Source organism: Apostichopus japonicus, chromosome 6 (assembly GCF_037975245.1).
Source record: "Apostichopus japonicus isolate 1M-3 chromosome 6, ASM3797524v1, whole genome shotgun sequence".
NCBI classification, from domain to species: domain Eukaryota; kingdom Metazoa; phylum Echinodermata; class Holothuroidea; order Aspidochirotida; family Stichopodidae; genus Apostichopus; species Apostichopus japonicus.
This window is the reverse complement of record NC_092566.1, coordinates 4,190,269-4,217,456: the sequence shown is the minus strand read 5'-3', so window position 1 is coordinate 4,217,456 and position 27,188 is coordinate 4,190,269. Positions and strand designations below refer to the sequence as shown.

General features: G+C 36.6%; 2 protein-coding genes and 1 non-coding gene across 5 annotated transcripts in view; 2 read left to right on the top strand and 1 right to left on the bottom strand.

Annotated features, from left to right (window-relative positions):
- The window catches only part of LOC139969265 (uncharacterized), a 35,322-nt gene extending 34,597 nt beyond the window's left edge, over window positions 1–725 (bottom strand). Inside the window, exon 1 of the mRNA XM_071974179.1 lies at window positions 132–725. Within this exon, the coding sequence (XP_071830280.1) occupies window positions 132–291 (160 nt within the window). The 5' untranslated portion in view covers window positions 292–725. The remainder of the gene's footprint in view (window positions 1–131) is intronic.
- A 2,796-nt stretch (window positions 726–3,521) lies between these two features.
- LOC139968722 (E3 ubiquitin-protein ligase MARCHF8-like) overlaps window positions 3,522–27,188 on the top strand; it is a 78,937-nt gene continuing 55,270 nt past the window's right edge. Inside the window, exon 1 of one of the 3 annotated variants that reach the window (XM_071973032.1) lies at window positions 3,522–3,675. The gene's annotated coding sequence lies outside the window, so the exon portion shown is untranslated. The other 2 variants (XM_071973034.1, XM_071973033.1) reach the window with 2 other exon arrangements.
- Window positions 15,586–15,658, top strand: Trnay-aua (transfer RNA tyrosine (anticodon AUA)). Its single transcript has one exon. It is a non-coding gene; the product is annotated as a tRNA-Tyr (tRNA).

Genomic DNA, 27,188 nt, shown 5'->3' with positions numbered 1-27,188 from the left:
ATATTTGCCACATATCGGAGCCAGCAACAAGGAATGAGTCTTACTTTTACTTTACTAGTTTTAAAAATCAACTATATATGAAGTAATCTGTAAAATGGATGCGCAACATGTGTCATATAAAACGAACCTACCTCTAGGGTCTCTGTCAAACAGATATGCTGATCCAATGAGAGGATAAGCCGGGGGTCCCGGGAAATGACTCATAATATACCACAATCGCATTTGTCTGACGAACAAAAACACCGCTACCACAGCAGACATCAGAAGGATGGTTGTTACACCAATACCCATCGCTGTGAGTTATAGTTAATATACAGGTAAAACAGGTACCAACTATAGTCAACAAACAGCACGTAAACCTTGTAGCGTCGAAAAAAAAGTCTTTCTCTTTTTCCAATGGAATAAATATTCCTCACTTAAAGACAAAATGATTTGAGTTTAAGTTCAATGTAGCCTGCATTAATATGTATAATGTAGCTTGCAACGAGCTCCGTGTTATAAACATACGATCGTGAAATAAAGACAACCTTCTCCCGATCAACATGAACGACTAATGTACATGTTACATGCATATAGCTGTGTGCAAAATATAGCTATATATAGACTTAATAACATGCATGAAAGGTTTCTTCTATTCAATATTGTGACACAGATTTGAATAAGATACGTAGAAGTTGCCGCTTCTATAGATTGCTTATTCTAATGTCTATCTTTTCAGCGCCAATTAGTTGTTCGATATCTTTTTGCAACCTTTCTGTTCTTTTTAAATATCCTTTGTTATCAATTTACTTTGATTGAGTTTAAAGTCCATCGATCCAGGGAAGAGTGTCATTAATACATCAAGATAGGATTTAAATAACGAAAAAGAAAGAAGGCACGAAAGAACCAACAAATTGAGGTGGGTGAGGGGAGGGGGTGGCGGGGCGGGGGAGAAAAGAAAATTGAACGTATATGAGCAAACCAGTAAAAAATGAGTTGGCGCTTTTTGATTATGAATTGTGATCTTAACATAGTACACTTAATTTCTCAGTTTTTAGTTTTGTGTTCCATCAAGGAGTTCCCTATAGCAACTCCCTGGTTTCATGAACTCAGATCAACGGTTGCTCATTTATCAACGTTACTTTATCGCGGACAAATGAACATGAAGTTGGTTTGATAAGCTATTACATTATCTTTGTATGCGATTGTGATGATAAATGTTGCCTCTGATTTGATGATTAAAGGATTGGTTCAGGTGTCTGACATGTCTATCTTGTATGAAAGAGCTCAAAAAGGCAAACAGAACAGTGAAGAAACTATCATGATAGCATGCTCTGTTTAGGAGATATCACGCTTTGAATATATAAAAATTTCTTTGGTGTAGAAAGACTAACTGTGAGGGTGTGATGTCACATCCTCACTTTCTTAACATATGTGAATATATTTCAATAAAAATTAATTACATTTTTTTTCACAAATCTAAAAAAAATATAATCAAAAATTCTTCAGATGTTAAATCTCTGATACTTCCCTTGACAAATATGAGATCCACATCACATATCTTTTGGTTGTAATTCATAAAATCTCACAAAACATTTTAATAAAATAACAAAGACTTTTCAGAAATGTGAGGATGTGACATCACAGTTAGTCTGATTTCAGCAGTTTCTACACAATCAGATAGAACTTTAAACTTGAATATCTCCATAACGGAATAAGATATTTGAACAGTTTCTTCATCATTGTGTTTCTTTTATTGTCTTCTTTCATATAAGATAAACATGTATGACACCTGAACTATTCCTTTAACGTTTCATATCAATAAGTAATGAACCAGTGATTTAATTGACATATTGATGGCAGTATATATCAAATATTACAGCGTCGATCCATTGTATGTTGTACGGTATATTAACCACCTGCAGTGTATACTATATTGAATGGATCCTGCCGTTACCATGGTTACACAGTTTGGTACGCTATAGATTTATACTTTAATTATCCCAAGATTTCGAAGCTAGTCGTTTAATAATGTGTGATCAGACTTTCATCTCAAATGTAGCCTACCGTAGCCTACCCCATATCAGTCAGATTATGAGACATTTAATTTTCTTATAGTGAACTTCACTGATGTCTGGGAAGAACCTAGAGCAAGATATCTTTATATCATGATTTTCTTAAGGTTCAGAGAGAAATGTTGGTTCGGGGGGGGGGGGGGGGAGCCACACTGATATGTACTATCTAGCCATACACCTGGATTGAGCAATGTGCATGGTACGTGGATATATGATGTCTAAACCTAAGGCATATAACGTGGGTCCGTATATCTGAATAGTATGTGCAAGAGTGTAGGCTGATTTAATTGTGAAATCTACTGGCATTTCACTGAGACTTTTTCAATATTTGAAAGGGTCGCAGAGAATCCGTGACTGGAGCAAAAAGTCCAGAGGAAATCAAAATACCCTGTACCTTTATTGAACAATGTAGAAGTCTACAAGGCAAGCGCATAGAGTGACCAAACCTACAAGGCCTTGCACCTTGTTTGAAAATATCCTGTACCCCACCGGGAATTTTTCGCAACCGAATTTTGGGTTGCGCCACATATCCTTGATTGTGCACCGTCACTCGATATCAATTATGTAAGCTCAACAGTGATATGATTGGATCCACATTCAAATATGAAGAAATACCCCCCCCCCCCCCTCACACACACACTTCACTCCAAACATTCATTGTTGTTTCACTTTGTATAATAGCATATTGGACATTGTTTATTTTTTAAATAAGTTAGGGGCCCTACCACATGTATTTCAGTTGCATTTCCACTGCGCTAGGTCTCGCACCACAATTAATTGTTCCATTTACTTACACACTAAACTCGTCACTTTCAAGACCTGCCAAAGCATAGGTAGAAGTTTCCAACTGTTATATCCTACCCACCACATGATAGCTGAGATCTTGGCCTATCATGGCACTTGCAAGCTACCATGTCATGACCGTTTAGATTTTGAGCTAGAAGATGAGCAAGTTTAGCATACTGAACCCCACCCTTCCATCTGCTCGCTCGGAGTAATATCAACATTTAACCAAAGATTTTCTAAAATGGTTTATTATTATATCACCTTCGATCCTCCCTATTTTGGCACACCATCTGTACTTTAAATTATGCTCTTTCATATAAAGGCAGAACAAACAATGGCAGTAACTGATCACATGCTTAAACAAGCTTTACCTTAGGTACTTTTACCTCTTTTCTCTGACAATGGTTAACCTTTCGAGCGGATGATCACTACTCTAATTGTGGTGCGGTACGGTACCTATAACTAAGTTAGGGGCCCTACCACATGCATTTCAGTTGCATTTCCACTGCGGTATGATGAGTTGCACACTACCAACGGGTAACAAATGATACACATCCCCAATTGCACATAAACGAACGATAGATCCACATGTATCTTGCAACACATGAACATTTTGTGAAGTTTAACATTTTGTTATCTTTACAAACAGGTTTGATAGGCTTCCGTAACTGAGTAAAGTTCGTTGACCCGATGACCTGTGACAAGTTTAGGATTACAATACAACTTCAAGTTTACCATCGCAACTGAAAACATCCGGTTCAGATGTGCCTTTTTCTGTTTTGTGCGCTGAAGAGAACGCCTTGTTTGGTAATACTCCATGGGTTGAAACTTTCAGGTATGAAGGAGCACATTAAAGAAAAGATCTCATATTTGCATGTTGACAACAGTACTTTTCGAAGTCTAAAAAATAGAGCAATTTATAAAGTTTCGCGGAATCAATACGGGAGATCAGCCATAGCCTATAATCCTACTGTAGGCTCACTACTAGCCTAAGTTGTCTAAATTAGAGCAATATAGAATGATGTAAAATGGACATTGAAGACCTTCACAATGTCTGTTTAGACCAAGGGTAAGTTAGGCCTAGGCTTATACCCTGTATCCATTCTTCACTATAAGTGATATCACAGTATTGCTGATCTTGTGTAAGCAGTGGGCAACAATGATGCGACTGGTTATTATTAATAATACAAGCGACAGGGTCCATGAACAAAATTTTGGCAATCGCATAATTTCAGCAACCCATACATTGAAGAATCGCTTTGGATAAAGTTAAACATAAAAACCAGAAACACAGTGAGCATGATATATTAAAATTTTAATTTGTTATTATTTTTCATATAATTACTTTAATTGTTCATGCTGTGAGGCAATTACAGGGTCATATATACCCCAGAAGAGTTAGAGCTAGCAGGGAGATAGGGAACTAGCTCTACAAACAGAGCCATCCATGTTTATTATGACCCTCTTGCTACCTTGTTTGTTAATCTCATAAATTCACTATACTCTGGCATGACCAATAATTTGGGTGGTTGGGGGGGGGGAAGGGGATGGGGTAGGGGGTGGAGATCTGAAGATAAAGTCCTGTCTAAAAAGGCTGTAACATGGCAGAAATTAGGTATGGCAGAACCTGATAGGAGCTTTGTTGCACTGTTAAGGAGGGAGAAAACAGAATACAGGCGCAACCTTCTTCACAAGTCTTTTTAAGAGACACTGGGTAGGAGGATTTCTCAAGTGACATTTAAATATTTCGCTCAGAACAGGAAAGGGTTTAGGGAAAGAACAAGACTACAAAGAGTATAAATTTCTTCAGTTCTGGGTGGGGAGGAAGTGCCGAAGGACCCATCTTGCAAATTTGATGCAGATAAAAATGTTGTATTCCTCTTGCAGGGAAATCAGAGAAGGCTTTTCGCAGTAAAGGAAGAAAGAACTATAATTATATGATATCACAACAGCTGACAGTGACAAATAACTGTGCTTGCCTATTGTAATGCAAGAGGAATGTACCTCCCACTAATGCTCAAATTTCCTAGCATTTGATTTAGGTCTGAATCTTTACAAGGCAAACCACAGGGATCCTTTTCAGCTTGCTTTTAACCAATTGTTGGGGTGATAGTGAAATCATCTCTGAGTGGACTGCCAATTTATTTTTACCAGTATCTCAGTACAGAACAGATGAAAAATCAAAATTCTACTGGTATTTCTTGTAGATGGTCATGCATTTCATAAGAAACCTTAAAACTGACAATTTTTGTAACAAATACAAACAAATTCTGTGTGGCACATATGGTTTACCTCCTCACATTCCATGTTATTCAGTCACTCGATGAACCCATATTTGCAGTAATTACAATCACACCCTAATTAGAAAGTAACCAAAAGTATGTTTTCTTAATTCTTAAAGAAGGTGTGCAAATATTCGTTTGGTCTACCAAATCATCAAAATTTCAAAATCTGCAAATTAATGTTTTGTAGAAATTCATCACAACGTCATGATGACAAAAATACAAAAATACAAGTCGAAAATTGACTTTTTGACTACATAATGCCAAATCGTCAAATTGTGAAAAATTGACGTTTTTGGCAACATGCAATTTACTCAACAAAAGGACAAATATCTTGAAACTAACATTTTGGCCAGATTCATATTTGGTCATTTTGACCAGATTCATTTTTGGTCATTTTGACAAGTTAATGCATCTGAACAAGACATCAAAGTTTAAATCTTTGTCACTCTGATGATTTGGTACTGTATAATGTCGTCAAAACAGTCAAATGAGTAAATGCAACATGCAAAAATGTCAATTTTCAGAATTTTGTAATTTTGATGACTTGGTATTGGTTGACAAAATGGCAATTGTTTAGATTCTTTTCATTTTGCATCTCATCAAAAAGTCAGCTGACATGTCCTTCCTATACTTCCATAGAAGGGAGCCAGTTAATTGCGTTCTATCAAGGATAGCGAATTTTACCGTCATAATTGGTCAATCGTTCGGGTTACTGGAACAAGTTCATATTGGGAGACTTTTACATAATGTTGTCTCAGATCTTCCTTTAGGTCTGGCTTCCATTACCAGGATTCAGATTAGTAACAGATCTGTTGATGTTTCAGCCACTAATTGCAAGTCTTCTTGGGGTTGCTCACATCAAGAATCAGTGCCAAAACTTGCACAAAATACATAAATTGTTTTCCTAATCATCCTCATTATCTTTTCGTTAGACTGAAGCTTTAAAAAGTCACTCTCTCCCGGCATCCACTCTAAAATAGAAGAGTTCTTTACTCTGTATTCTATGGCTAAGTAGTTTTATGTCAGAATTACAAAAAACAATTGTGAAATCCTTGAATCCCAAAAGTATCACATTTTCATAGAATATCAATCATATTTTGGAGTGTTAGCTGAGTGGTTAATGCCGGTGCCTTTCAATCATAAGGTCCCCGGTTCGAGTCACTCCCAGATTATTGTATGTCGTCCAGATACAGAGTTGTTGACAATTAACAATTCATAATCATGGACGTTAAATATGAATGTAAGAGACTGACTTCGGTCAGCTTGCGGCTTTGATAAGCCAATGAGGCTTCTTCGCGAGTTCCTGCTTGCAGGAGGATCTAAAATACATACATACATATTGTACATTGCTGAATATAAACTACTGTAGTTTCTGTTTCATTGTAAAAGTAGTAATATACACACTGCACATTGCTTTGTGTGCAGCCGATTCTACTATATGTACAGTAGTTTCATTGTACAGTTTTACCTGTTGCATACAAGTGCCTGTATACATGACATGTGCATCCAGCTTTGGTTGTTTATGGTAAACATCTGTGATCTATGACCCCATGTATCATTCAAATAGTGATCTACAGTAATGGCTCATCTGCTACTGTATGTGTGTAATCCATACCCTTGGTATGCTACTTCTTGTTGTCTTCATGTTGTCTATTTACGGGAGTAACTGAATTACATTCGGCCTGAAACTTTTGACATACATTTCGTACAAATAGTGATGCAATTTGAAAATTGTAACACTTTCCTCTTTGTGTAGTGTGGGCCAGCCTGTTTAGGATTCTTGATTCTAAGATGTTGTATTTTAATTGGCCAGAGAACGAAGACATACACAAAATAAATCCAGAGAGGTAGTTGTACAGTTAATCCAGATATTTTTAATACAACACTTCTTACAGTAAGGTTGAGTACATAGAACTAGAGACTTCATACAATCTTGAGGTTACGTGACCCTGAAGCCTACCATCAAGATGTTCCTTCCAACAGCAACCAGAGTAGACTGTCTGTCAAATCAAATCAAAAGTAGTTTAACCGCTGGTCGACCTCGCGAGAGGTCCTACAGGGGATAATAAGATTGTTTTCATAGAATAGAAACTTTTTTTTTCTGCCCTGTCCCACTCAAGTAACACACTTTATAATCCCATAACAATACATGGAAATAACACATCTATACAAGTTGTGTACTTTACCTTAGAACATAATTTTTAAAAGACATATTACCCAAATACTAAAGTGCATTCCCACTATCCCCAAACAATTGTTCTCCTTTACATAGATGAATGAGATCACATGATTATCCCTAGAAAATATCACTTGTGTTACATCATTCCATCACAATCCCAGGATAATCCTGATACCACATGCCTATCCATAGGAGCAGCCCCATCTGGTAACAATTAAAACTTGTCTACTTAATGCCAAGAGAGATAATCCCCATAAAATTCCAAAGAGGATATAAACTATTGCAATGACTCCACACCATCCACACAGAATACCCCCAATATTCCACAACTTAAGAGAAGTTTTTTCACTGTTCTGGATTTTCCAACTCACCACGATTTCAATTATATATGTATATATATATATATATATATATATATATATATATATATATATATATATATATATATATATATATCTATATATATATATATATATATGCTAGTAGAATGGGAGACATATTGACCATTAAGTTCAATAAGTACTCTAAACCATGGGTTCTCTATGGGTGGCCCACAGGCTAAATCCAGCCCAATAAAGATTCCTGTGAAAGAAAATAAACACACAACCTTGCACTAGTTAATTAGGTATGTGGCCCGTCAGGACGTACCCATTCTTGAGCACCCTACTAGCCTAACTTTGTAAATTGTGAAGGTATTGTGAAGTTTGGTTCTGTTCAGTTCCAACTGTTTTTCTCTTGCCCTCATAGAAGGTAGAGAACCTCTGCTCCAAATGTTGTCATCAGTTTCTATAACATGATTATTCTGTAGTTGTCAGCAATCTGATATTACATCCCCACCTCCCCCTCCCCCTCCCCCTCCTACTCTAAAATAACAAAAAAGAAAGAAAACCTCCTATGACGTGTTTTGTTAACTAGAAAGAATAAAAAACATGACATTTCTTCAAGTTAACCTCATATCGAGGAAGAAAACAAAAATTTAACATATTATTTGGCCCTAATTGCTTAACTTGATTATATACCTCAGCCTCACCGATAGTTTCCATTCATCTGTCCCAATTTTAAGTTAAGTTTTGTTTCTCTCTCTTTTCCTGTGACATTATAACCAGATGATTTAATTTTGTCTGACCGAGCAGAGAAATGGAAAACAGAGGAATGGGGGGGGGGGGGTGGGGTGCACAGAGAGCGAGGGCACAGTGCTAAAGCATTCCAAGGTGTAGTTTAGGTACTTGGGAAAAGTGCAGATGTGGAGTGGGAGACAGGTAAGTATCGTCGCCTGTAAATCCCCAAACCAGTAAGTTTGGGGAACTAATTGCAAAATGATGTTATATTATGCAAAAAAAATTTTTGAACGTAAACTTAATTTTTTGATTTGTCACTTTCCCTCGTCCACAAATAATGGCGGTTTCTTTTTCTCTTTAAAAATTTGTTTTTGAGTTACCCTCCATAATGTTCTAACAATTCTTGCATGGAAAAACGATGTAACACCCGATTTTAATACCAGTGGTTTGCATCATATGTGAAGGAAGTAATCAATACAAAACTTGTACAGATGTTGTGGTCAAGCATTGGTTAACTAGACAGCAAATCTGTCGAAAGGCTGATATTCTACCCAAATGACCACATTATAATGGTACAGTATGTGAAAGTGGGAAACATGATAAAATTTAGAAGAGAATGAACAGCGTTTCAATGTGCCATGAGCATCTCTTTGATGGATACCAGCGAAACCCAAATGCTCATGATTTCTTTATATTTTCAAAAATTACATTTGCCCATTTTTACTGTCGCTTCCAAGAACCGAAGAAATTTATTCTCCTTCTGCACGTATTGCCATAATCTTTCGTTAGCTCATCGATGGTCTTATTTCCAATGAAATATGAGTTTTGTCAGAAGTACAGTCAAATTTTGACAATTTTAGTGAACCACACTCTCAAAGTTTTGAAACCTATATTTCTTCAGTAAAATAAAACTCCTCTTCCCTAACATCAGATTCTTTTCAAAGATGGACCGATTTGGTCATCTCACAAACAAACTGAAGTGCCAAAAAAGCTTCAATCCTGTATCCACAAGATTTATTTAGCAGTGGACTTTCACTCCATGTATACAGTATCCATGTCGTTTATATACTGTGTACAAAGACATTTCTTTTGTGTATCTTATACAATCGGTGATGCCTTTGTCAATATTTATTTAATAATCTGTCAGGGATTTTATACCTGTGGTCATTCTCAAACTGCATATTAATTTTTTGCCTGTTTACATTTGGGTTGTTAACCCTCCTCCTCCCATTTCAAAAGTGAATTTTTCAGTTTATCTAAATAGGGAAGAGAGTCCTCTGTTGTTCAGACACACAGGTTTCATCTAATTTGAGCCGTCCAATCACCAGCCGGCAGAGACGATGTGAGATTTAATTGAGAAATTTCATGCCTGCTTCTTTTTAAGCTAGTCGTCTTCGTTGTCACTGTAGCAGACTTCGCATAAGACGGCAATAGTTCTGTGCGTTCTCATCTGCAGTCAATATAACGATCGAGTTTTCTCTGATCAGACTGTAGACAAAAAAATCCTTTTGAAGTTCTTATTTCCTTGGCAGAGGAAGGAGAAAAATAAATATAAAAAACTGTGAAAACAGGAGTTTTCATATATTTTAGTTCTCCTTTTTATATGGTTTCATAAGGCATTTTGAAAGTGATTTTTTTTTTAAATCTTGTGGAGAGGGAAACCTGCTGATTCAGAGAAGTGACAAGACCTTACAGCTATGACTTAATGTATTTGTGATTACTTGTGCACCTCAGGTAAGCATTGACCAACTATACAGTAGGTCAGACTAGTTATATCCATCTGTGGTTTCGGTAAACTTGTAGTGAGTCTGATCGTACTCGCGCTCGGGGGGTCTTACTCGTACTCAAGGACATGTGGGAATCTAGTATATATCTAGATAAATTAGTGTCACATTAAGTACAGTACTTGAACTCTCACTTAGAGGCTTAGAGCCTTGTAACCATTACCAAGGGTAATTCTTCTTGTACTCATACCCGTGCTGTTTATTTGTACTCCTATTTAAAACTCTGGTTATGAATTTTTGTTGAAATGCTAACAGGATGCTCATACCTCTAACTTGTGTGTTATTTTGTTCAGTTTTTCATATTGTTTTGAAGCTATACTTTTGCACTGGAGTTTTTTGTTTGTATAAACCATTACTGCATACCCCTCAATCTGAAAAAGATTTGTACATGTTGTACATAGTTTCAAACCAGTTGAATGCTAGTTGTATGCAAGTTACAGGTCTTTTGTATGCAATCATCAAGGTTCATATACAACTGGCATTCATAACTATAGGGTAGCACCAAACAAGGCTATATTCATTAGCTCCTTTAAAGCAGCATTCATGGTTTCATACAACCTTGATAATCAATCTAAGAGGCATTATACAGCATTGATGGTATCAAGCAAGGATATACTCATAAGCTCCTTTAAAGCAGCATTCATGGTTCATTCAACTTTAGTAACAAATCTAAGAGGTACACACAACATTGACAGTATCAAGCAAGGATATATTCATTAGCTCCTTTTAAGCAGCATTGATGATTTCATTCAACTTTGATAATCCATCTAAGAGGCATTATACAACATTGACAGTATCAAGCAAGAATATTCATTAACTCCTTTAAAGACGCATTCATGGTTCCATTCAACATTGATAATCAATTACACAACTTGAATGTATCAAGCAAGGATATATTCATAAGCTCCTTTAAAGCAACAAGAACATCCATACTGTCTGCACATTAGCATCATCACGCAGCTGCAGTCAGCGTTCATAAACTTTATAAAGGGACTTGTACTTTTAAACTGAAGCTTCTTTGTCATGTAAAAGGCTAATGAAGATTTTACCCTCTGGTTATCCCCACCCGCCCAATGCCTGCCCCCCTGCCCGTCCCCCTTTCCATCTTTCCTCATCCGCAGTGTTTTAAGGTATTGATATAGCTTGATATGTGATTTTAATCATCACTCATCGGAAACTTCCCAAAATTGGGGCTTTATATCTGCTTGAGAATTAAAATAATCTGTTCATTATCCAGGAGAGCAGGCTTCAAGATCCATTTGACATCATTGTAGCATCATTGCCTTCCATTAATAGATTCTTCACAGGATGACAACACCATTCTCAACAAATATATGACACAAAAACATCTCTCAGAGGAAGGTTAGATGCCCTGAACCATTTCTATGCCTAATTGCGGTAAAATTACCGCTTTTATCTCAAAATCATACACGACCTACGCAGGTGAATTTGCATTTTCTTCCACAGAGCCAACGATTACACCTACGTCAGCCACACATCGGCTCACATTAATCAGAGAAATTGTTTTAGAGCTCATATAATCTATTCCAATCTGTATATATGTTGTGTGTGAGGGAGTATTAATTTGGATCACAGAGACATTAGAATGCGATGTTTGATGAGGCTTAAGGGATTCCATTAACAGTGTGCACAGTTGTCAATTACAGTTCTTAGACAGATATATAAGCAAATAGAATGTGTACATGTCATATCCTAGGATTTCCAAAATTTAGAAACAACTTGCTAAAAAAAATCCCATTGTTTTAACAAATCTAAGTAATGGCTAAAATTGAGTTCTCAACAGTGTTTTCCTAACTTGTAACACACATAAGACTGAAACTGTACAGGTTTATGAGAGCAGCCAAATAGAATTTGCTGATAATAATATAGTCTGAAATTATACCTACTGTCTTCTTGCACTGACAATTGCTAACTATTAATAACCAACTTTACCGTACATGTGTCTAAGTTTCGGATTGTCTATTGGTACAAAATTGCCAGTGCCGTTTCCTTCTACTGTCTTACTGTATGTCCAAATCCACTGGTATTTGGCCAGCAAATAGTTCAACTTTCGAGGCCCGTTCATGCTGTTTGTGTAAGATCCTTAAATTATTGATTTGTTAAACTGCTATACTGTGTATATGACTATGTCTGTAAATAAGTGTGTAATGCACATATATGTGTTGTTGTAGCAAGGCAAGCTACTGTACAGTGGCGGAGCGTCCATACAGAGGGGGCGGATGCCCCCCTGACGGACTCAAACGGACTGCTGGCGCCCTTTTCAGCTTTTTATCACTTTTTACTGATTCGCGATTATTGACTTTTTTATTGCACTCTAAAATACCTATTGACATTTGTCACATTTTGTTGGTCTAATTTTCTGACAAAATGGAGATGACACTTATTTATTCTTCATTATCTGCAAATTAATAGGCCCGGAAAGGGTCATTTCCGGTGATCTAGGGAGTATCTTTACTCAAAAAATTTCTGTACGCTCCGCGCCAACCTGTGGTGGCGCTCCACTTAGATAGTGTCGAAAGCGCCCCTACAGACCAATCTCGCCCCCCTGACCAATACCCCTAGCTCCGCCACTGCTACTGTATGAGTTGCCTGTGTACACGTATGAATTGAGTCATTTATGTGAGCTGGTTAATATTCCATAGTTAATATAACAGAGAGTAAATTTACAGAGATCTATCCCATCCCCCTTACCTCCGAGTTCACATTTACAATCTCTTAGCAGATGGGAGATCACAGACAGGAAGTCCTCCTACATCACGCTTTCCCAGAATGATTACAGTTTAACAGTTTTACTAGCCTAAACAAAATTGATAATAATGCTACTTTTCCAAATCCTAAGTCCCACACTTAAAACAATTACACATTGACTGCCACAGTAACTCTTTTTGACAGGAAATATTACACCTGTCTGTGTGCACATCTATCATCTAAAACACCCTGTAAAATCTAACATCTCTGTATATATACCAAGAAAGTATTCTTGTCTGTGACATCATCTGTGATGTCATAGCGTTATTTCTCGGTAACCCTTCCTCTTGTTTTCGAGGAGAGAAGGTAAATTCAAAACTACAGCATGACATGTTCCCCGAAAGGAAATGTTTAAAAGTACTTAGTATGCGTAGACTCTGGATGTGTGACCTGATTAATTCGTACCGCTTAAAATTTGTCACAGGGGTTCTACTGGTTATGTGTTAAGGTTAACAGGTAATTTACATTTTCGAGTACTCCGATGAGAATTATATTTCAGAATACATAAAACATATGTGTGTTCCTTACATGTCTTCTGCCATGCAAGCAGGTGTATTTTCATTATAGTTATATAATTTCCATATTTGTCTTTATTTAAAGCCAACTTACGTGACCCCTATCAGATAATGGTACTAACCAAAGCTTCAGGTACTGTACATGGACTATTGTACAAGGGTTTAACAATTTTTGTATCAAACTCAACATATTTTAACTGACGGACTCAAATGGACTGCTGGCGCCCTTTTCAGCTATTCACCACTTTTTACTTATTCGCAATTATTTACTTTTTTATTGCACTCTCATCTACCTATTGACATTTGTCACATTTTGTTGGCGATGACACCTATTTATTCTTCGTTTATCTGCAAATTAGCAACCTGTGGTGGTGCTCCGCTTAGATAAAGTCGAAAGCGCCCATACAGACCATTCTCGCCACCTCTGACCAATACCCCTAGCTCCGCCACTGGTACCAAGTACAAATTTAATGTTCCTTTGATAATGTTATTCTACCTATTGAATTTTATTTCTAACATTGACAAACAGGTGCAGACAGTGCCATTGCCTGGCCGAACAACAAAGTCATAGGCTTTGAGTACAGCATTTCTGTATGTGTTCTTGTTGGACAAATCTAACTGTAATAGTAATTACTGGCTTTGCAATCCGTATTGTAGTCATTGCCGACTTTGCAATCCGCAGTCCCCCTCATAAGTTTGCAAGGTCGGTAAGAGTGACTCCAGAGTTTTACCCTTTTGGGAAATCAAAACGGGGACAAAGTAACTTTCTGTCTAGCCCATGCTTGGCTTTCACCAAAAGGCTTAGAAGATATACATTTATTTCTCATTAGTCACTATATTTGTAATCGGGTCTGAGTGTTTGTGTCTTCAGTTTTTTTCCTCTCTCTATAGGGTCCTTGATGGGGACTTAAGTGTCCCTCCTGATCCTTTTTTTCTACTAAACTAAACTAAACTATATTTGACGTAGTCCATAGCAACAGTATTTGTTGTTTACGGCAGTTGTTTACAGTAGTCATGTGATCTGTAGTACTTAGTTTAATAGTACAGCAATGTAGTAGTCAGTACTTTAAGAGTATCAAACAACAATTTCAATAAATGATAAAGTCACCACCTTCTAAGGAATATTCTTGTGCATCTGTATCTCTTGTCTCTGTTGCTCACTCACTGCTGTTACATTAACGAGGCCTTGTCTATAGTACTAAGCAATCTTATCAGTTGAGTTTGAACTTTCTCGCAATTTGTGTTATAAACGTACGTAAACCTTGACATCCATCGTTTATCGAAATTTACTGCCATGCATGTAATGAAGATTTAATAAAACAAAATGTCAGGTAAGAAATTAGCGATACTTTTCGTAACTTGTAATAACGCAATAACAGCCCTAACTGTGTTCTCATATATTGTATTCTCACGGCTTGCTATCCAATCAGAATCGATATATATTCTTCACGACAGGTAGCCATTCATGCGTGGTTTGATATGATACACTGCAAAGGCCGTTAGAGATTTATTCAAAGTGAAAGTCAGCAAAAACTGAGTTGAACGCTGTTAAGAAAAGGCTTCCTGTTTTGGTTTTTCCCCTTTTTTTTTAGTTAGTTAATTTAAGAATTTAATGGAAATGAAAAGAGGTAATGTTCCCCCTCAAATGGAATTTATAGAAATTAACCAATTTTTTTTTCCAGATAGTTTGCGATTTCAATTTAAAAATTTAAAGGAAATGAAAAGAGGTAATGTTTCCCCTCAAATGGAATTTATAGCAATTATCCAATTTTTTTTTCTCCAGGCAGTTTGCATGTTTCAAAAAATGCTATTGAAGTTGACACTGACTTTGATGTGCACTGTAAGTAAGAGGGGAAAAACAATTTGAAGTGCATGAATATTTTCGAACTTGATACTCTTTCTTAAATACAGTACTAAAATAAACTAAAAAGAGAGTCATAGAAAATATCTGTATTAAAGTCAACGCAGAAGATTCCATCTTGAAATACAACTTTTTAGTTTTCTGAATAGTATTATGGTGATGCTTGTAATTTAGTACAATTGTACATACATATGTCATCAAAAACAGAACTAGTATTGTTCGATACAGGTGACAAATGCCTACAGTGGAATTATGACCTTCCTTACCGGTTTCAAACCTCTGGATATACAATCAGCGTCCATAGCCTAGTTGGTTAGGGTGTCCGCATATAAAGCGGGAGGCCCGGGTTCGAATCCCGGTGGAGGCTGGAAGTTTTTTCACTGTTCTAAATTTTCCAACTCACTACGTTTTCCAGTATATATATATTTGCCTTTGTCATTTACCTCCATTTCATTAACAAAAGTCTGTTTAAAGTATCTCTTTCAAGATCTGGCTTTAGGAATCACAAATGACTACGAGTTGGTTAGAATCATATTTGATCTCTAGAGTAGGGCAAATATGTCACCAAAAACAGAACTAGTATTGTTCGATACAGGTGACAAACGCCTAGAGTGGAATTACGTTTTCAATTATATATATACATAGCATTATTCCTTACTACTGTATGCTGATAAAGGCAATAAATTTGTTGCACTTATTCGTGTAAACTGCAATTGAGAAAGCTCTTGTGCAAGCTGAATTGCTGAGTCAGAATATTTTTGTGATACATAATAATAAATTATAGAAGTGAAATTCAAAGAAATATTCAGTTGAGAGGGCAAAAATGGAAAAGTTCTTTTACTCAACAAGAAAAACAAGGTGAGAGATAGAGAGATGAGAAACAAAAAACAACTGTAAGCAGAAAAGAAGTTTACTCTACTCTTCAACATATAGCCCAAATAATAAAATAAATCACCCTAGTTCGAATATTTATGAGTGTGCTGAGCTGTTGATAACAGCCTACAGAGGAAGATGCATTTGATCCAACGGCCTAGTTTTGAATATTCCATTAAAGGCATTGAAGACTCGCCTCAAACCGCGTGCGGCCATCTGAAAAAGTTAACTTTCTGTTGCTTGCAAGTAATTTTTTCGTGTCGCTACGAAATGCAGACAGTAATGAAACGTGATACCTTGTTATCTTTAGCTGGACCTGAGATGTCCATCGCTGTATTGTTTGTATACTGTGCTGTGGGTATTGACCGCAGCTGTATGTACTGACTGTACACTATTGTCTAATTACGGACGGTAGCAAGCTGTGTGTGTATTTTCTGGGATCGATGGTAGTGTCTAACACTTCTGTTACACCTCATTCGAAACTATAGATTACCGGCATTAGACGTTTCTATTTGCGTGAGTCTTCACACCCTTTGAAGTGAAATTAACTTGTGTGACCTCTGCTGATGTGTGCCTAGCATTTTATCTTCAACACTGGATTGTTGTGTCTGTTGGTTTTTAGCTTTATAGTTTGTTTGGCGATGGCAAACAACAGAGCCGTAGCAGCACAGAGACGTTATTGTTACTCTTTGCAAATTGCAGACTGATGCTAGTTTTTGAGAACAAAAAAAGGTTGGGGTATTCTCGAGGAAGTTCATTGACATCAGACATGCATACATTTTGAATTTATGACATGCAACAGTGACACCAAGAAAAAAAGTAAAAATTGAAAAAAAAAAAAAAATCAACCTTGGAATATGATAGTTGTGTGTTTGTAATCGATAAAAAGTAATGTATCAATCTGAAAACCCGATCAATATTTCTGAAATTAAACTTTTCAACCGTACACTAGTTTTCTTGTTTCATAAGCTACACAGTGTACAACTTTAATACTGTATAAATTGCATAATAAGGAGTAGGTTTTGCATATATAAATGTGTATTGCAGGTATGCGTCAAGAAAAAAACAAGTATATAGTGCAACATATGTGTGGGTTGAAGGCCTATAGCCTGTAGGGCTGCTTTCTAGTGAAAACATTACTAGCGGAAGTGCAAATTTTCCGCCACTCTTCTGGAAGTGAACGTGGCTGAATGAAGCTCCAATTTAATGTGGGAGTCAAACATGTAAACACTTAATCTGGAAGTTTGTAGGGAAGGGTTAACTGCACAAAATGCACTATAATGGTATAAAATGTCTAAAACTAATTATGGTTCACATACGGGATTTTTAAGAATCCTTTCACAAAATTAACAAATTTATCACAACCGATATATGAATACACATCAGTTTACCTACGGTGGTAAGATTTGTTTTGAACATTTTTGTTCAGAGAAAATAATAATTTCACATTTATTTATAGCAATCTAACAACAATCATGTAGCTAAATGAAATCCCAAAATCAGTCCTCAGTAAAGAAACAACACTACATAAAGAGTCAAGGAGCTCAATTTCCCAGAAGTGACAAGCGTGGAATATTCCTGTCTCATCTAGTACATGTATAACCTTTCAAAATTTTAAGTTTATGTATTTTGATCAATTTTATTAGTACCATCTTGGGAGAGATCCTTGATTGGCCATAAATATCCACCATGCAGCCAATAAACATGTCAGATATTTTTGCCATTTATTAAGGAAGAGAAAACAAAAAATACATACATGGAAATGGAAATTAACGTTATCTTCAAAATTGTGAACGTTAATATGACAAGGATTTTTTTTTGAATATTCAACTTCACCAAATTATAATCAAGTACAGTATATAATGAATGTTGTTAATTGTATTTTAGCATATATACTAACTTGTTTACTTGAGGCTACGGTAGTTTTTAACAAGTTATGTCACATGGTCATGAACGTGCAATACCTGTGTGGTTACCCTGAGCCTACGTAACCACGCCATCTCTCTCCCCCCCCCCCCCACAACTGTAATCCTGTAATCTTGTGTGCATCAGCAAGGCATTTTCACTTTAATATAATACAAAAACAATTTAATGGGGCAGCACAGCGTTGATGTACTGTAGAACAAACAAACATATTCATAAATATTGCATTGCAAATTCTAAATATGCAATATTGTGATATAAATAAAGTTGATTATAGATTGCTATCTCCTAGCTTACCCGACTGCAGCACGAGACTTGCGTTGGAGTGATTCTTGGATAAACCTGTATATGACTGTTTAAATCTGTACTTAGAGCCTGCTGCATTTCATTAAACAAAGATGTTAAACTTTAAAGTCAATTTTGCATGCTGCTTGTAACTGTATATAATTAACCCCACTTGGCGTTTCTTGCATTTTTTGTTTTTTTTTAGTGCGCTGTTCATCCTGTGCTAAACTAAGCTTCTCCAAGAACTTAACTTTTTTTACTTTCCAAAATGAATAAAACTATAGATAAAGCAACTTATCAAGATTTTGTTTGAAGTTGGATCTTTATAGCTCATCATAATATATCATGATTTCATATCACTTGGTGGTGCAATCACATAAATATGACTTCTTAGAATTCTCAAAATTATGATAAAAACCTAAAATTATGATTGGGCCAGTTGTGACATATCCAAACTCAGCAAGTTGAAATTGAATGTACTCGGTTCTGGTCACAGGATTTATTATGGGCTCAAAATGTATCACTATATATTTTGCTAGCACCATATTCAGTATACATGGTACAGTATAGTATTGTACAGTGCAGTGTGGTGTGGTATATAGTGTAGTATTTGTGTAGTTTAGTATATTATTGTGTAGTGTAGTGTGGTGTGGTATATAGTGTAGTGTAGTATTTGTGTAGTTTAGTATATTATTGTATAGTGTAGTGTGGTGTGGTATATAGTGTAGTGTAGTATTTGTGTAGTTTAGTATATTATTGTGAAGTGTAGTGTGGTGTGGTATATAGTGTAGTGTAGTATTTGTGTAGTTTAGTATATTATTGTATAGTGTAGTGTGGTGTGGTATATAGTGTAGTGTAGTATTTGTGTAGTTTAGTATATTATTGTATAGTATAGTGTGGTGTGGTATATAGTGTAGTGTAGTATTTGTGTAGTTTAGTATATTATTGTGTAGTGTAGTGTGGTGTGGTATATAGTGTAGTATTGTGTAGTGTAGTACAGTATTGTTTAGTGTAGTATTGTATAATATGGTACAGTATTGTATAGTGTAATGTGTTATATAATGCAGTCTAGTATTGTGTAGTATATTAGTGTATAGTATAGTATATAGTATAGTATACTATAGTATAGTGTAATCATAGTGTCCTTACTACCAGAAACGTATCAATTCAAATTGTTTTCTTACTGCTTTAGTCTTGATGATATGCAGCAATCTGTGATGTGTTAAAAACATAAACTTACCTCACTCCTCTCTGGCCGGTCTCCTATACAGTACAGATTTTCATCTACCTAGGTTTATATGTTAATGATAACATTTTTGCATTGCGCCCTCTTGCTCCTGAATCTACCAATTTGCTTCGCTCTCTGCAGCTAGCTTTTACCTGTACCTCCATCTCTACATATGCAGTGCTAAAATAATGTTCCAGTTTTGTAGTTTAGGGAGATCTATGTAGGAAAGTGGAGACACAGTGGAGAGATGGAGACAGGTAAAGCATCATTGCTGGTAAATCCCCAGATTCGTAAGTTTGGGTGATTCTCAAAAGCTCTCGACACCATTCAAGCCAGCGATTTTCTTCTGCTAGAATCTGTCTCATAACAGATCGGTTGTGAATTTTCGAAAGACAGCTTGAAGTGAGTTCTTTGATCTATCACCTCCAACACCAAGCAGTGCTTTAAGTATCCTTTATATTCATAAATATGTTTTTTCTTACATGAAAACTGCACAGCTAACGATAGCAAAACCGACAACATATTGCATGAAAATGATTCTCCGAATTATTGATGCAACGGATAATACTTGAACACCTCCAAAGCTGGTAAGTTGTCTTTTGCATCTTGATACTACAGACCCGAATTAATAGGGTCAATTGTGTCACATGTGTCAAATCCTCATGCCTACCCGCTTTCCAAAATATGACATTTATTGGACAAGCAGCAGTCACGGCTGAGCAATGAGCATGATAACTTGAAGAGTTGATTCATCTTCTTTGGATGGCATCTTGACAGGCATAAAGCTCATCTTTTATCATCAATTCAAGTTTGCATTTTGCATTGAACTTGCCTCAACCCTGTGGTACTCTATTTGACCTTAAAAAGGGGGAAAAGAGGTCACTGAAAAAAAAATGGGAAAACAAAATGATTTGACACTTTTAGTATTAAACCAAAATGCCATCCCAAAGTTCAGAAATGATGAAGATGGACAGTACGCGCATGAAAACTACTGCAGTATGAAGATTTGCTGATTTTACGAATTACGCTAAAATGAGTGGGCACAAACTTGTCTTTATCAATGGAATTAATAGTTAATTGTTGGACTAAGTAGTTCTTATTATGGATCAGCCATGTAATGGTTGTAACCAAATAAATGTAGGTATGTTAGTCATAACGTCTTCAAGAATGTTTTTACTGGTTCAGTCTGAGTCTGAGGAATATGTATAAAGTTTAAATGCCATCCCAAAAAGAGCTTTGGAAACAGTATTGATAACTTTATTCTCCTCTTACCTGTACTCTCCTATACTGTACATATATGCACACTGATCTTCTGATAGTTAATAACAATTGGTATGAAACTTGCAGTGCCTTTCCTTGCTAATAGACCAAGGTTCGTCAGGTCCCCATTAATAGGGTTTTGAAAGCCTAATTCTCGCCAGCCACCAGGCATCACTCTGCCCACGTACCTTAAACTGTCTGTGTTCCATTAATAGGGTTTTGAAAGCCTTCTCACCAGCCACCCAGGCTTCACTCTGCCCACCTTAAACTGTCTGTGTTCCATTAATAGGGTTTTGAAAGCCTTCTCACCAGCCACCCAGGCTTCACTCTGCCCACCTTAAACTGTCTGTGTTCCATTAATAGGGTTTTGAAAGCCTTCTCACCAGCCACCCAGGCTTCACTCTGCCCACCTTAAGCTGCCTGTGTCCCCATTAATAGGGTTTTGAAAGCCTTCTCACCAGCCACCCAGGCATCACTCTGCCCACCTTAAATTGTCTGTGTCCCCATTAATAGGGTTTTGTAAGCCTCACCATCCACCAGGCATCACTCTGCCCACCTTAAGCTGTCTGTGTCCCCATTAATAGGGTTTTCAAAGCCGCTTTGCCAGCCACCCAGGCATCACTCTGCCCACCTTAAACTGTCTGTTTCCCCATTAATAGGGTTTTGAAAGCCTTCTCACCAGCCACCAAGCATCACTCTGCACACCTTAAACTGTCTGTGTCCCCATTAATAGGGTTTTGAAAGCCTTCCATCAGCCACCAGGCATTACTCTGCCCACCTTAAACTGTCTGTTTCCCCATTAATAGGGTTTTCAAAGCCGCCTCGCCAGCCACCAGGCATAACTGTGCCCACCTTATGCTGTCTGTGTCCCCATTAATAGGGTTTTCAAAGCCTTCTCACCAGCCACCCAGGCATCACTCTGCCTACCTTATTAAGCTATCTGTGTCGTACAGTATTGCCATACTGTACGTTGTGATCATAGATGTACACTTCTTTTGTTTTTCCCTCGTTTTTTCCCTTAGTTTTAAACTTAATTCTTTTAGTACCCCTAACGACACAATCAGCTCAAGAGAAGATAATCAATACTGTAGTAATCAATGACCAGCCTAAGCATTCCATGATAGTTATTGATTATTTTACCTTTTTTTCTTTTTTTTTGGAGGAAATTTGAGCCTTTAGAGTGCAAGCGATAAAATATTCTCCAATGAACTGTTCTAAAAGAAACATTGATTAGTTTAATTTTCTTTTTCCCTTTTGTCATATTTTGTGCGCCAGTCTGTGTCTTCAATGGGTCATTTTACGTCAATTGCGTTAGCTCGATTTTGTTTCTGGAACAAAGATGTAACTGGAAGAGGCGAGATGAATATTGTAACAGACGATTACAGACAGGCCAAAATATTCCTTTTGACAGCCTTGCTATTATTAAGGGTCGATTAAATTTTCTGAAGGAAAAATAATGAGATAAAATTTAGATAACGGTACGTCCTTGCAAGTAAACAACAGTGTGTGTAAATATACAATATTGGACTTTCTGTACTGTACTGTATGAAATAAGAAAGTGTTTATGTCTGATAAATTTATATTTCACGATCCTGTAATGTGTAAGGTTAAATAGGCAAACTTTGTTATTGGGTTGATTTAAACACAGTCTTGCACAATCGTTGTGTTTGATTCTGTAATTTAGAGAGATAGACATATATGTTCAAAAATGTAAACAGTTACTCGAGTGGCAACAAAATCACTCAGATGAAACCGTGAAATTGAGATCAAATTAGGTATTAATTTATTTTGTGAAGGCTTAGTTGATGAACCAATGAAAGCATTCAATTTTAAAATGGACTATTGACTTCATTTAAATATAAACAAATGTGTCTAACATTGTTCATTTTACCCAAAAAGGATAGTAAAGAGTGTTCTGCTCAGTTTGCATTTGGCCACCACGAAATTCTGAACCAGAAAGAAAGTGTCACAAGAGATTGTCCTAAACTGTTTGGGTGGGGGGGGGAGGGGGCAAGTCCTCAAATGGTATTGACACTTTTCCGTCAATTCAATGTAGCAATCTTTATTTCATTGTATAGTTCCATTAAATTTAACTCCTCTTGTAACTACCTCTGCAGTCTACATAAGCACAGTTTTCCACATCTTGCATAAAATACAATTCAAAAGAATATCACCCAATGCAAAAACAAAGTGAAACATTATCAGATGAAAAATTCACAGATCAAAAATCAAAACTAATAGTTGACTTTCGAATGGTATATTCTGGAGGATGAATTATGCGGTGCGGGAAGTGGGATATAGAGGGCGAAATGCTAAAACGTTTCCAGTCTGTCATGGAGGTTTTAGGGATCGATGGGAAATTGCATGTGTAGATTGAAGACAGGCAAGTCTTGTCACTAGTAAATCAGCGAACCGGTATTAAGTTTTGGGGATTTTGGGGACAAAATTAAGGTCTTGACATTCTGTGGCAGAAATAAACGTCATCCACTTAATATGCTTTCTCAACTCGGACCAGAGGAACGATCAAGACAACATTGAGCTTTGTTAAACGGGGAGATTTATCCCAAAATGTCTGCGATTGTTGGAGGATAGATGGCTCGGTCAGAAAACGGTGTAAAGTTACAGTCGCAAAGACAGACTTGCAGTCGATTTACGTCAAGGGAAGAATTGACGTAAAACGTTTGCTGGTATGAGACTGTCATTTGAAAGATACCGTGATGAATAAATTTCATGTGAAGTAGATGTGTACGACGAGCGTCCAGGGAATGCAGGGCGACATCCAAACTAATATATGGTAGTAGGGTAATGGAAACACGTTGGCCTGATTTTATACCCGCGTAGAAATACAAGTGGTACGTTTCAAGTGGACGGAGGCCCAGAAACCGGGAGCCATAATAGGCTACAGTAGCGAGAAGGAAAAGCTTAAAAAGTTTTTTTTTTTTTTCTTTTTTTTTCGGCCATCGGGAGTTTTTGTCTCTCTCAGCATTCCCCACTGGAGAGGTCTACTGTGACGTCAAAAACTCAAAGAGGGAATAAAAAAAAAGAAGAGAATTTAGATCACTACTTCTTGAATTTTCAAAGTGAAAGATGTAAAGGCATTAAGTTGATTTTTTTCGCCACTTACCAATGTATGTCAGCGGTAAACGAAATTGCCTCTTAAAACCAATTTGATGATATGCAGTATATAAGTACACTACATGCTTGGCAAAATGCGGCCCTTGTGAATCAATTTTGCTGCCCAAAAGGTTTTGATATACCTCCGTTAATGCAGCCCATGAAACCCTGTAATATATCGGAGCAATATTTGTATCCAGTCGTAATTCATATGAAGAAAGAAATTTAGCCTTTGAAGAAGATCCTGCTAGGATCGAAACGTTAGGCCAACTTACTTTTACACAAGAAAGAAATTTAGCAGATGAGAAAAAGAAGGAAAATTTAATGGGATTTTGTCTGTATAGGGTCTACGGTACATGTGTTTAATATCATATATATATATATATATATATATATATATATATATATATATATATATATGTATATATATAGAAAAATTATACAGAAAAATGACAATTTATACAAATCATTTATTTCCTGCAAATTTAATATTTCTGTCAAGGGAGTAGTTGAAGCTTCACAAAGCTTCACTGTCGTCCGCGAGATTAAATTTATGCCTACAGTGCCCCTGATGTGCAAATCTAATTTGATCTTTGGTATATATACACAATATACCTCCATCAGATCTTGCCACCTCTGATGTCTGTGAGGAATTTTCAAAGTTAAAAAATATCCGGATATTACATTATAGAGCAATTTTTTCCATCATATTTAAACTTTTTTTAAATGAACAGTCATTTTTCTTTCATCTTTTCCAGTTTTGTTTCATATAATTGCTGTTTTAGTTTTCTACATGTTGTTCTGTTTGTATTTTCATATTTTGGTTGAAAACTTAATTGACAGAGCTATGTATTACTAGGGTACCGCTTAATTCACCGTCCTTCTCTTTTATAAGATGATGTCGTTTACCCTTACAGTACCTCAATTGACACCCACTCAGAATATACGCAATCCCCTCAGGTGTCTTGTTTTTAACTAGATAACATTTTTGCAACACAAACATTAAACTTCAATTATCAGTGAATTGTGTCACTCCATAAATGTTTCTCTCGTCAAAATAGTTTTCAAAACTTCAAAATGTCATTGACACTGCAAGCTATAGAACATTTACCATTTCTTTCGGGCGATTCGATCATGACATGAAGAACGGAGTTAAAACCGTCTGTTTAAAAATTTAAAAAAAATTCTGATGGATCCCGGAGCCCCGTCCTAAAGAAGCTGATGTTTCAATTTCTGACGGAGAACAAGTAGCGGTAGCAGCGGTGTAAAATATAAAGTCCTTAATTTCTTCTTAAACAGATGTCAAAGCAAAGACTTCGTTGATTTCTTGACATGTTGGTATTACTGTAGGATACAAAACGGCTTTAAAAGAAGACATGTCGTTAATAAATGCGCAGAGGATTTCAAGAGATCGTTTTGGAGTTATCTGCGATCGAGGCACGTGGAGAATATGGAGTCATTCTCAATGTTTTTTTTCAATTTATTTTATCAGGGTCTTATGTTAATGAACTGGGATGTATCTCATAAGCTAACTATAAATATGTATTGGTATCTCTTAGCAAACACTTAAATCATATTCTCAATCCGGATGAAACTAAGCAGGTGTACAGTACGGTTCTTCAGATTGGTAGATTTTGGAAGGATCGGAGGCAGCATGCATTGGATTAGAAAGTGGGTCAACGCTATAATGTGAAGCGTGTGAGTGTGTTAAAGAGTACCTGTTCAAAACTAATGGAAAGAAAATTGAGTGTGGATGTACACTTAGAGAAAGTCACACCCATCATCCGGAGCAAAATGTTCATTATAATAACAACCCTAAACCCACCCCCCCCCCTCACCCCTCCTTCCCAGGTCCAGTGTTAGGATTATTGTTCCGAGAAAGGTGGAATAAGTATAGTCGTTTGTAAATATTCGAACCAGACAAGTTTGTGGAAGAATGTTGCTACATGAAATATTTGAAACTATTTAATGCAATGCATATATGTACTTTTGAACTAGATGTATACATACAGTAATTTATGCCAATAGTATCATACCTTTAACCTGTCAAGAATTTATCAATTTAGCCTCTCGCTGATAGTTTCACGACACACTTTCAAACAAGATTTTTGAGTCAATGATTTTCTTTTATATAAAAGAAACTTTATGCTCGTTATTACGAAAATCCTATAGAAGATATTTATTTCATTAGTCAGAATGGTCAAGTTTCATATCTAGAAATGAATTGATTGCCAAAATGTTATAAATTTTCAAATTAGTACTTGAAAAAATTGCATGGGGGGGGGGTAACGATAGGTGTAAAAATTGAATGGAATCATTATATTCTTGCTCATTGACCTTCTTTTGTAAAAAAGTCTGAATTTCAGGTTTTGGGAACCTCTCCCTCCCCCTCCCACACACAGACACAAAAAGAAATATAAAATCTTTACATGTGGGATTATGCATGCTGAGGCATATTTAAGGGCTATAAACTATAGATGTTATAATGAGGTCTACATGCAAGATTGTGCTAATAACTACTTTTAACTTTTGTGTGGGTTGAAAGAGGTCGGCAGAGGGGCATGGGAGGGGAGGGGGATGTGTGTACATAAAACATCAAAAGTAGAAATTCTGTACCCAAGCTGTTGTACTCAGAGACTACTTCTAGCCTGGTAGGCGTACATGTAAATAGTTGTAATTCAGTTCAAATTAATTTTCTCACATGTACACAGAGATCAATACTGGTGTCTGGTATATAAACAAAAATTTAATAAACTTACATATTTACTTCGTTCCCCACTTACCTGTCTCCCCACAACCTATGCACCGCATTCTACTGTGTCTAGAATGCCCTGGTAATCTTTTAACACTGTACACCCTCACTGGCCCAAATGGCCTTCCTTCATTTTTCTACCCACAAAGTGTCTCAATGTGTTTTTCGGAGTTTGAAAAATTTTCGCGAAATTCGCCCGGATTACCTTGGATTTATACTCTAGAAGTTTCCTATCAGGACTTCTGCACTTCCAAGGATCTTTTCCAGCCTGATAAGTATCCTTTTCTTGTAGGGAAGGGTGTTTTTGGGGGCTGTTTTTAGTGTACACTCTCGCCCATGCGTTCGTTTTTTCTTACGTAACGTTTTTAGGGTAACAGGTAGTAGCTCTGCGAGACTACTTCGTTCGTTGCCTATACCGCCTTGTTTACGCGGATAGGCATATATTTTCGTATGTACATGTTT